The 12,022-nt window shown below is 49.8% G+C and overlaps 1 protein-coding gene across 1 annotated transcript; it reads right to left on the bottom strand.

Moving 5' to 3' along the window:
- Nucleotides 1-3,408: 3,408 nt before the first annotated feature.
- NRBF2 (nuclear receptor binding factor 2) lies at nt 3,409-10,324 on the bottom strand. Its single transcript, XM_063307769.1, has 4 exons — nt 10,180-10,324; nt 6,542-6,626; nt 5,954-5,994; nt 3,409-4,832 (listed from the first exon to the last, which is right to left on the bottom strand). The coding sequence occupies exons 1-4, from the start codon at nt 10,225-10,227 to the stop codon at nt 4,101-4,103; spliced, it is 906 nt and encodes a 301-aa protein (XP_063163839.1). The 5' UTR covers nt 10,228-10,324; the 3' UTR covers nt 3,409-4,100.
- Nucleotides 10,325-12,022: the final 1,698 nt, after the last annotated feature.

The raw sequence follows: 12,022 nt of genomic DNA, 5'->3' as shown, positions 1-12,022 counted from the left end.
TGTGGCCAAAACCTGGCTCACTTAAAGCAACCAAATCACTCTGAAGACACAGCATAATTTTATTGGCATGCATACAGTATATACTGGGCTCCCAGCAAAGCTATGGCACTTTGCTGAGCAGCCCTGAGCAAAAGCAGAACCAGAGCTTATATAGCAATTTCAACCTATAAAAGAAAGTTAACATTGATGTACTGCAGGATCACTTTTATCAATAAAGAAAAAAAATGGTAAAGGTCTATATCTTACAGTAGAAGTGGTGAAACCTTTTGTAAAGAGACCCCTAGAATAACTTGATCACAGTATCTTTTCTGAGAAGTTGAATTCTATGCATAATGTCTTGCTTATTTGGCAATACAAATACAGGTAGTCCTCGCTTACCAACTGCCTTGTTCAGTGACTGTTTAAAGTTATGACGGTGCTGAAAAATAACTTCATGACCAATATCCACATTTATGAGTGTTGCAACATCCCATGGTCACATGGTCACCATTACAGTCAGTACATGTTGTCCTGTGCCTGACCTGTTTTTTTTTTTTTCCTTCCTTGCAGAATGGAGAGATTGGAGAGTAAGGGATTACGAGAGAATAAGCAGGCACACAATGGGGAATACACACCAAAAGCAATGTTGCAGTCCCGAGGGTGCTTGGGGCTGGGAGCCATGAAGACACTATGCAAACGACCCTGTGTATTCCCTATTGTGTGCCTGCTTACTCTCCTGTAATCCCTTCCTCTGAATGTACTGTAAATACATTAATTCCCTTCTTGCTAATTATCCCAACCCTGGGTGAGCATTCCAAAGGGTGGGGGAGTGTGGAAAAGAAAAACACAGTTGCAGTCACATAATTTCCCACTTAGCAACCACTTCACTTAAGACACAGCCAATCCTAATTGGGGTCACTAAACAAGGACTATCTGTAATTACTTTAATGGAATTGTGTTGCCGAACAATGTATTTTTCTGTTGCTCCATTTTATTTGTTGCTATGGGTTATGGTTCTGAGAGCCACACCAGTTGAGAAATGGTAACTCCTCATCATGGCAGAAAGAAAAAAATCATGACATGAGGTCTGTGTGTGTGTAGGGAGGCTGTTATGAGCAGTTATCCCCTATCTTCTCAGGTACCATGGTTGTGAGTGCAGATTACAGAAGTAATCAATTAGTGCTCCCCAGAGTTGCATTACTCTGTTTTCTCTTCAGTTACTGTCAAATTCTGCTCTAACTTCAAATATTGCAAATAGCCACCCCTAACATGCAGAGAATGATAATGTTGAAGATGTTGAACTAAATAAGATATTATCACCATGCACAACACAGCATGGTGATATCTTATTTAGAAGCATTTGTTCAGGAGGCCTAAGCAGAGAAGAACCCACCTCCCTCTCCCCAACCCATGTTAATCCCTCCCCCTTTATAGGTCTAGGGTCCACCCTCTTGCCTGCTCAAGGAATCAGCTTTGCAGCCAGGCAACTGTGCAGAAACTCAAGCCCTGAATGGCTTGGAAGAACAGCATATAAATAGCAGGGTCTGGCCCCTTACTTGATCACAGGGAGATTAGGAGACCCAGGCAGAGCAAAGTTACCTCTATTAGTCCTTCAGCCAAAAGACTAGGAACTGTAGCCAGCAGGCCTTTATAGGACTGCCCCCACTCTCCCAATCAGACCCCTTCCTGGTGATCAGTACCTACACCTAGCTATGGAATCAGCCCTTTGCGCAGCCGGAGGAGTCTGCAGAGACTCGAGACTCCCCTTGGCGTAAGGGACCCAGATTTCAATAACATACTCTTCACGCAGGAGTTCTTCCCAGGCAGCCGAGGGGACAGGAGTGCTAGAAGCAGCCTGCCAAACATCGAGCAGCGTCCAGGCACAGGTGAGAGGCTGCCCCACAGCCCCAGCCCTGCACACCCTGCTTGGCAAACAAGAGACGTATCTCGGAATTGCCTGCCAAACCTGGAACAGAAACAGCCCCTCACCTTCCTCTGCCTCGGGTTGGCAATTGCGCTCGAGAAAGCAAAAATTAAGCAGCTGCTCAAAACGAGTTAGATAAGTAGCTGCTTTCACATGCAGCCGAACGCCCTTTTCAAGATCTCTTTACCTTTGGGCTACCCAACTGCTATGCCAACCTGAGCCACTGGAGGGCGGCATTAGGTTACGTTGCGTCGGATGTATTTCTATTTGCAACGTACCATCTCCCCAAAAGAGAATATTTATCTTTCACCGTTTCTAAACTTAAAGCCGTGGAGCCTTCTTTTCTGTTACAAACTATGCGACTCATTAAAAATACACTGTAAAAACACCGAAATATTTATTAATACAATTACATTGAATACTTAAAAACTGCAGTAGCTTCATAATACATTATGCTTTCTTTTTAAATACACCTCAGTATTTAAGGAATACTAGCAGAACAGTTATATCTAAACAAAAATTGTTTAAATAAAACCATGCTTCACCTCAAAATGCTTCCAGGGCAGGATGAGATAGGCATCTTGGCTTGAACCCTAGAGCAATACACAGTAATGCAATGCAACACGCGCTGTAGTATAGCAAAATGGAAACTTAAAAGTGTGGAGAGCATCATAAAGCATGAGCTGCACGTGGCCAGAATCATTCCCACCCGTTCTAACAAGCCCCCACCCCGCCGGACTAGAGGATTACCCACTCCCAGGATTGCCGAGGCAACGTCTAGGCCTCTGAAAATAACCCTAAAGTCTACAGCAGAAACCAAACCACTCTAGCTCTATCCACTCAAAGAGACCCGGTCTCCCAATGCCACATGCCCCCACTACCGGCTCCCAGATCCTCTCTACAGCAACACCAGGCTGCGAGGCGGTTTTGTCACGGTGACAGGAACAAGCGGGCAGCCACATTAGGGGCACTGAGCGAAAGAGTGGGGCGGGTGGACCCGAGGCAAACGGGGGGCCGATCGGAATACTGTAGAGCAGCAGTAGCACCGTCCCCAGCACAGGCTCCCCGGGCTGTGTTTGGAGCTTTCCCTCAGGCTGTTTCGTCGTCCGCGGGAGCGCGACTCAGGGGGCACGCGCTCTCCACAGCCAGTCCCTCCACCCCTGCTCAGCCCGAACAACGGAAGGGCACTCCACATTCTCCCTTGCGTAGGTGCTGACGAGTGCCCGGCGTAAAGACGCACATTCCAATCAGCAGGGCTTTCAAAAACAGCGGACGCTTCTGGGGGCGGACCGGACGTGAGGGTCCGCCATCTGGGAGGGGAGTTCAGAGTGGAAGTGGGGGAGGGCCTTCGTAAAGGACAGGAAGTAGGCGGCCATGTTAGGGGCTCTTGAGTGGAAACTGGCGCACAAGAAAGCCATCATTCCCTTTCTAGATACGCTAATGGCTTATTCAATACTGGAATACCAAAACACAATACTCGCATGTTTAAAAGAACAAATACATGATTCAAGACAGACCTGGAACATTTTATTCTCTGTCAACTATCACTTCCTATCATGCACCAACAATTGTTCTTCCTTATGTATTTGTTTAAAACAATGCTTAATCGTTTCTTATACAGGAAATACATTATGAAGCACCCTGATTATGTAAACAAATCAAAATATTTCACCAGAATTAAATTTGGGTCCTTAAAAATACCTGGAAACTTAGCATCACTCCTGATTGGCTGACATTACATTTTAAGCTAGGAGTGCAAAGTGTGGCACACAGATCCATCCTACAAAGGGACAGAAGCAAGAATCTGTTGACTATTTCTGTGCATAATTAAAAGAAACAGCAAGCCAATGCATGATAGAAAGTGTCTTGCACTGCCAAAATGGTCACCTTGTGCCACGTAGGATTTACATTATTTTATGGCATGAGAGAGATCCATTACTTCCAAAGAATACTCAGGAGAGCCCTGCAGGACCCCATGGCTCCAATCTCCCCTCAGTCCTTTGGCTTGAAGAGAGGAGAGCGAGCACTTAGCTTTTACCAACGATGGTAAACAGGAATTTTGCTTTGCCAATTCAGTATCATGCATTTGCTCACAGCAACCAAGTCACTAAGGTTTCTGCCCTTCAGTCACAGCTGTCCCAGCAGCATCCCCCTCTGACCGTGATGAAGTCCAGGGGATCCACCCAGCAGTCTTCCCTTAGCTGTTCATGAGCCCCTTCAGGAGATCCTCCGAGAGCTCTACCAGAGGGAACTCCGGGGAGGGAATGTCCAAGGGGGGAAGGCTGGGGATGGGAATGTCCTTGGCCTTCCCGGCATTGGCGGCCAGTTTCTGCCAGGGGGAGGCTGTAGTGGCAGCAGCGGTGGCGACAGGCCCCGAGAGCTGCTGCAGACCCCACAGCTCTGACTTTTCCACAAAGTCAGCATCCACGTCCGCCTCCTTTTCCAGGGGAGACTTTAACAGCCTGGCGCTCTCAGCCCTGAGCTGCTGGTTCTCCCGCCTCAGCCTTTCGTTTTCAGCCAGCAGCATTTCCACATGCCGCTCTAGGACCGCAATTTTGGTGGCCTGCTCCTCCATTCTCATCTTGTCATCCTTTGGAGGCCTGCTCTTCATGCACACTTCTGGCGGCTCGTTCCTTTTCTGAAGCAGAAAGAGCAATGTATCTGGATCCCTATCCAGGACCCCACAGATCCCCTTCATCTCCTTCTCCAAGGAGGAGCCATATCTGAGGCTGGCAGGGGTTGCCACGTGTTGGTCCTCAGGTTCCTCAGCAGATGGCTTAGAAGAGGCCTGCAGATGGGCCACACTCTCTTTGTCCACAATATGGTGTATTTTTAATCTTTCTTCCCTTTTTGCTCTTTTCCATCGCTCTTGGATAAGGAGTATCTGTTTCAGGTGACTATCCCTTTGCAATTCCAGTGATAATTGGGCCTGCCACAGAAGAAACAAAGAATGAACCTCAGTCTTAAAAATCTCCTTTATCAGCTTCTCGGGGAATAAAACGAGTTGCAGCATTCAAATAATCAAAAGCTATAGAGCGCCAGCCAATTGGAGCAATGTAACTCCACAGTTTTAGAAGCTTGGGGATAAAAACATCAATACATCTGCTATGTTATCTAACTGTAAAAAACAAAGTAGTTGCTTTTAATCAGGATTTTTTTTCCCCACAATGGATTAATATTTGCAAAGCATAGCTGAGTTAGACACAGGCTTTTTATATATGCGAACAATGTACCAAATCAATCATAAATCTGGTTTCTACCCCCTTTACTTTTATGTAAAGTTCATTTTTATGTAAAGCAAGCAATGGCAACAACATTAAAGTCGGGCCTCCTCCCTGCTCCCTGGGGGCTTTCCCTCCGGACTGCGAGAACAGTTGGCTTTCCTGCCCGGAGAAGCTGGCACCACCCAGATAGTGAGTTTGCTCCTCTCCTAGGAATAGGAATAAAGAGTCCCACTCTCTGATGTTGCTAACAAATGATTTCACAATTTTGTTCTTATATTAAACTGATAGCTGCCCCCTCTCCACCACAAGGCCGCGTATGGTGTTGTGGAATATTTGTGCTCAGGTAGAACATTAACTGACCCAACTCAGCAATGCACCAAATTGCTAGTAATTTACTTGTCAAGTTATACTCCTAGTTGCAGTCATTCTTCACTCTTCCGAAGAGATCCACATCTCATGCAAAAAAACAAGACAGAACAAGTAATAGTGTCCTGGAGTGTTGCTACTTCTATAATGGATATGCTGGTAAATTCATACTGTCTTTTCGTAGTGCTACTGATGCAGCAATAAATATGTGAGGCATACAAACCACAATTCCTTCAACATGTTCTTTTCCAAGTGCTGCGTTCACTAAGGTTAGTATTTCACTGCCCAAATTGGACAGGACTCCATTCCTCCCCTCATGCAGGCCATTCTTCTTATCTCCCCCTTACTACATCTTGGTTTTTTTCCAAAGTGAAAGCTCTAGCCAAGGTTCCCGGCTGGCACTGTAGTCATACAGATGACAACTCATTCCTAGAGCTGCCATTCAAGAGAGTAACCTCACCTGGTCTGATTGAGTCAACTTCCTGGCTTCCAAAAGATATGCTGCATAAGACACAAAACGGTAACAGTTTAGAAAAGCCTCCCTGTGTAGCTGCCATTCCCTGCCTAAAATGATCTGATAGAACGGGTCCCCTTGGGTAAGGGTTGTGTGTGGCACCTTGGTACATACAGAATGCCAAGGAAGGATAAAGGGTGTCCCTTTCATTTAAAAGAAGAGGATTTCCCGCCCCCTATGGCAACTTTTGGTAAGTGAATGGAAAATCACTTTTATTTTCAAACAAGAATCTTAAAGCTATCCTTGAAATACAATTTGGCAGCCAAACTGCTTTCTGCAGTCCCTCCAAATAGCGTTGTGAGAAGGCTGTCACACTCTGAACTGTGAACTCTGGGACTACAACCGACTTAACTGTTGATTCACTGTAAGAACCGTGACTGCAGTTCCAGCAACACACTTTTTCTCTTCATTGCGAACCTTACCCCTGCCCCAGTCAGGAACCCGCCCACCTGCACCTTTTGCATTGACCTAGCCTCTGGGCTAGCAATCCCTAGGGATGCTGGAGGAGTCAACCAAACACCCACAATGGCTCACCTGCTGCCTTTCGGTGACACGAAACAGCTTCTTCGTACTTCCCGGCTGCCAGCAAATGGTCCGCTTTTCTGCTCTGCTGATGAGCCTAAACAAACCCAGACACCAAGAGGATGTGCTACTGCTTGACTGCCTTTAATGAAGCCGATGTGCAGATTCACCGGCCCTGGTGTTACAGCACTTATATCTCTTGCTTTCTACCAAAGCTTTCTACCTGTCAGGATGCCACTGCCTTACGATGAGGGTGGGGAGAAAGATTAGAGCACTGGAGAGACGAAGGGAGAGGCAGAGTGAAATGAAGAAAGTGAGACACACACACACACACACACACACACAGATGCTTGAGTGCCCTGGTGAAACAGGGAACATCTAATCTGCAAATAAGCAAGGCTGGACCTCTAAGCTGAAGCGACTCACACCCCATGTTATCTGTTCGTGCAAGGTTATTGTTCCAACATGTTTTAATTGTTTATAAACAACCAGTTCTCTGGGTTCCTAAGGGAAGAACACAGTAACTCCCCTTCAACACCTAAGATCTCATTTATTTATCCCCAAAACGGACCTAGGAGAAATCATGCCACTTCTGACCAAGGACACCTTGTCTAGTGGTTTCTTCTTCCAATGAACTCTGAGCTGCTAAGCACTGGTACCTTAGGTAGTCTGTGCAGCCTAATGTTTTTCCCCTCCCAGAAGGTAAAATTGTAGAGCTGCACCAGCTTAGAGGTGATGAAATTCAAAATATAAATAAATAAAATTAATATACTAAACAACAGCTTGCACCAACTTTGGATTGGAGCTGTTTTTAAAAAACAATGACCCCAAAGAAAATTTTTCTCCCAACCCCCATCCTGGTTTCTCTGCTAGAAGCAACTGCCGCTTCGTTTAAGGACTGGTTCTTTACATCTGACATAAATGCAAACTTCAAGCTTTGTTTGGTACTGCAATTTAATTTTTGAAAGAACTTTCTAAGCAAAAATTAGTAATGTCAATGTTGGAACACTTTCCTGGCTAATAGCCACCAAGCACTGTTCCAGAGATGATCAAACCATCCTGCATTTATATAGTTGCACCCTATGTAATCAGGACATTAAATAAGAGCTTCAAGAAGGCATAGATGACTGTGTGCTCGCTTCGGCAGCACATATACTAAAATTGGAACGATACAAGAAGGCATAGATGACTGATCAACAACGTACTTGAATTACAACCCTCTCTGACCCTATCATATAACTACACCCTGCTCTTCTTTTATTGAATGAAACACTGTTGAACAATCAGAGACATTTGTCTGTGGGCCAAGACTGGGACTCTGCAAGCTTTACCTTTCCTAGTCTCACACCTACTAAATGTAATTTTGATTTAAAAATGATTTTTTCTAAAGGCATAACTTTTGTATAGCAGTTATAACCCACCACAATCTAGGCAGATTCTGGGCAGGTTGCAAATCCATAAATAATAAAACAACCACAATCAACTCATTAAAATCCCCCATAAACAACCTAAATCTGCACAGCGGCCCAATAAAATAAATGAATCCAAGAGCCAAACGCTCACTGGAACAATGCTGCTCTGACTGGTTTACCAAATACCAAAGGCTTGGGGCTCTCTGTCCCTGTGGGGGAAAGCATTCTGGAGAATGGGGGCTGTCCCTGAGAAGCCCTCGCAAGAAAGTGGGGGACCCACAACATGCCTTCTCTTGATGACTGGACCAGAAGGTTCACTTCTACCTTGGCTAGGTGCTGCCCAGTGTATCCTGGTGCTGGGCCACTGAGGGCTTTAAAGGTGATAACCAGCCCTTGGATTGACCCCAGAAACCATCTGGCAAATGAGGCAGCAATGTCAAGACAGATGTTATTGTGACCTGCCAAAGGCAGCCCCACACAGAGCACATTACAATACTACAGCCAGAAGGTGGGTGATCAAGGCCTGTATCACTGTTCCTGGGGCATCTTGGTCAAAGTTGTGAAAAACCTGTGCATCCCTCAGAGATGGACAGGAGAGGGAGAACACTTTTGCCCTGCCATGCCCAGACACACCCATCCACCATCCAAATCAGCCAGAAGGACCATGGATCAAGCCTTTGGGTGGCAGAATTTAGACTACAGAGCACCCTATCAACTTCCACAAGGCCAAAAGACTCTAACACAAATGGTGCCTCGCCAGTCCCCAGCAGAGAGTGGTTATGAATGATTTTGTTTGTTGGGATATGTGCCAATTCATCTGGTGTGCCTGTAGTGCTTTGGCCCAAAAGAGGGTTAGGATTGCTCTGAAGAGGCCTGCTAGGCAGGAATCTGTGGATGCCACACCAACAGAGAAGCCATTGGGTAGGCTGGAACACGAGCAATTACCTGCTCCTGTCCACTTTGGGGGTTTTGCCCCTGTTACTCTAGGGGACTTTTCAGTTGTGTCAGCTCCAGTTGGGAGGCTGGGCTACAACAACCTGACCAATACCCTGGTTGAAGAACCAGATGGAATTGCCTGCCACATTGTTGGGACACTCCCCAAGTGCCTCTGGATCTGTAGGCCCCTTGGGCAGACCTACCGAAAGGATCCCCCACCCACACCTAAGCTGCAGCATGACAAGGAACTAATCTGACCGCAGCAAATGTTAAGATCCTCCGTTTTTTGAAGACTCCTCATCAGCTCTGAAGTGAAGGCAGGGCATGATTTCACAAGCTACCTTGGAACCCTCTCCCAGGACACAGACATGGAAATCACCCACAACTGAAAGCCTCAGGACCTTGGGCCCAGCTCCCAGATGAAATCTAGCAGCTCCTTTATTCCTGATTGTTGCATTCATTAGGAGTCGTATGTGGCACTGGGTTTCCGTAGCTCATCTGTCCTTCTGTTTATCAGATTTGGAACTGGCTACTCTCCAGAAGCACAGAGTACCTGGAACTTCCTTTCTGCTGGCATCTTAGTGGAAGCATTTACTGGATGTTTCCACCCCAACGAGGGGCAGAATTTGTCACAAACCCAGACAGTTTGGACTCCAGATTGCAGGAGTGGGATCGCTGACCCTCACGTGGCCGTGGCCGTCAGGCATTTCGAGATAATTCAGAGAGCCCCCTTCAAGGTAACGAACGCCAGCACGACCGCTGTTGTGGGGCAGAGGCGGCTTGTACGAACAAGTAAGGAACAAGGCACGGCCTGCGAGTCAGACTTCCGGTCCACAGATCACAACCGCCGAACGGGGACCGTCTAGAATGGGCGGTTGGCCGCTTCCTTCGGAAATTACAAGAGGATCACGCCCAGCCCCTCAGGAGCTGTGGCGTAGGGGTCCCTGCCTGCTACCGCGCTGCTTCCGGCCCTCGCCCTGGGTCTTCGCGCGGTCCTGAGTGCTTTAGCCCGGCCCAGGCGCCCTGGCATCAGCGAACGGACCCACGTGGCAGCGTCCAGAAAGACGGTGGGGCCCCGGAGGAAGTCTCCAGAGACGGAAGGAAGCGCCGCCGCTGCCGCCGCCGCCGCGTCTCCGGGACGCCCTTCTGCCCGGCGCAGAGACTCCGCCGGGCCCGAAGCGCTGTAGGGCGCCCGCCCACCCGCCCGCTCAGTTCCCGCCCGGCCTCACCGATCCCCTCGGCCCGGCCCAGCCCGGCCCATGCCCCGAGGTTACGGGCCCTCGCCGCGGGGCCGACACTCACCAGGTTGAGCGGCCCCTCCATCACCTCCATGGGCGGCTGCGGACACATCGGCGGCGCCGGGCGGCCGCCCCGCGGGCGTCTCCCCCGCGCTTCCGCCCGCCGCGACGTCACTGCGCCGCCGCCCGCGGCCGCCAATCGCCAGGCAGCACCAGGCCCCGGACGCCACTCGCCGCCACCGATTGGCGGGACCGCCTCGGCGGAGTCTCTCTCTCCGATTGGCCCCGCTGCCGCTGACGTCCCCGCGACGGAGCCTCGGGACCTCCAGGTGGCTTCCCGGGCTCCTCTGCGCCCTCTCCTGCTTGGGGGAAGCGGCCTGGAGGAGGAGGAGGAGGAGCGGGGGGGGAGGCTCCGCACTGGCCACATCCAGCTACCGAGAGGGGCTTCGGCGTCCCACCAGACGCCCAAAACCGGGACCCCCACTCCCCGAGAGGGCTGCCGGGAGTGGGAGTTCCTCCGCATCCGGAAGGCGCGAGGGCTGCCGGGAGTCGCAGTTCTTCGGCATCCGGAGGCGCGCAGGGCGGGGAAGTGGGATCCCACCAAGAAAGAGTGGCAGAGCCCCTGCGGGTGCCGGTTCCGCCCGCCAAGGAGGGAGGAGCGCGGGACGGGGGGCTCTTTCCGCCCCAAGCGCGAGGGGCCGGCGCCCCTTCCTCCCGGGAGTCTGCCGGCCCTGCCGGAGCGGGGACGCTACCTCTGGGCAGGAGCCGCGCCCTTGGGGGGAAGGAGGGTCGCCCCGGCCCCGCCGCGGACTCTGCCCGCCGCGGGTCCTGGCTGCAGGCCCGCTGGCGAGGGAGCCCGAGCCCTCCCGTGGCACCCCTTAGCGAGGGGCACTTCTCCCGCGCAGCCCGCGATGGACTCTCTCGGGCCCGCAGCGGGGAGCTCGGCTGCCGCCCCCCCGGAGCTGCGGCGGCTGGGGGGGGTGCCGGGCTGGGGGGGCTCTGCGCGGAACCGGGGGCGGGGAGGCGCGAGCGGGAGGTCCTTCGCTGGTGTGACGGAGCAAGCCTGTTTCGGCCTCGTGTCCGGAGCCGCTCATGACAGGCCATTCTCGGGCGACGCGAAACGCCTAGTCGGGTGCCCGGCGGCGGCGGTGCTTCCGAGACTTGCTCCCCCGGGCGTACCAAGTGATTTTTGAAAGCGGTGGGGAAGAACCGGGGTCGACTCGCTCGGTGCTGGGGGCAGTTTTCCCAGTATATTATCGGTCAATACGTATTCGGAATTCCAAATGAATGTGTGACTGGGAAAACAGCCACTTTTTCTGAAATGGAGGAAGAGTGCATATAGGCTGAGCTCTTAACTAACCCTGACTCGACTGGTGTTCTGAAATACGTATGTGACTATTTCAGAAATGCTTTCATTTTCTTGGTTGTGGTTGAATTTAGCAAAATAAAAAAGCTAGCACAAAGCAACAAGTTGAGGTTGCTTGGGCGTTTTGAGATACAAGTAAAGCACAAAATTTAAAAAGGCAAACTTGAAATTTGAGACTTAAAAACTGAAACTATGCCTGAGAAAAATTACATCCCGCCCCCTTCAAATTGTATTGTGAATACTGCATCAGTCTTTTGGTCCAGAAATTTCCCAAGCAGGGGTTTGAGTCTCATAAATACGATTAACCTCTTTCATTATACTCTCACACAAATGTATTCAGCATGTACATTTTCATCCCATTAAGACAGTTTATACTGCAACCTCTTTCCTACAGAGGCCTGTGCACTTCTCTTGGGTCGATGTTTTGCAGCTGATCAAAGTGTTTCTCCTTTTCTGTGCTCATGTACATTTGGGAGTGTGGACTTGGCTCTGCACACTAAGTTTTCTTAATGTGCTGACATTCTTCAGTTGCTCAGGTTTC

The sequence above is a fragment of the Candoia aspera genome, chromosome 6 (assembly GCF_035149785.1).
Source record: "Candoia aspera isolate rCanAsp1 chromosome 6, rCanAsp1.hap2, whole genome shotgun sequence".
NCBI classification, from domain to species: Eukaryota; Metazoa; Chordata; class Lepidosauria; order Squamata; family Boidae; genus Candoia; species Candoia aspera.
This window is presented reverse-complemented; position numbering and strand designations above follow the sequence as displayed.

Bases quoted from the DNA above. Each gene is read 5' to 3' on its own strand.
- NRBF2 (XM_063307769.1), bottom strand. From the start codon at position 10,227: ATGTGTCCGCAGCCGCCCATGGAGGTGATGGAGGGGCCGCTCAACCTG. The intron at 6,627-10,179 runs GTGAGTGTCGGC...GGGTTTGTTTAG, and splicing joins TGGAGGGGCCGCTCAACCTG to GCTCATCAGCAGAGCAGAAA. The intron at 5,995-6,541 runs GTGAGCCATTGT...TGTCTTATGCAG, and splicing joins GTGTCACCGAAAGGCAGCAG to CATATCTTTTGGAAGCCAGG.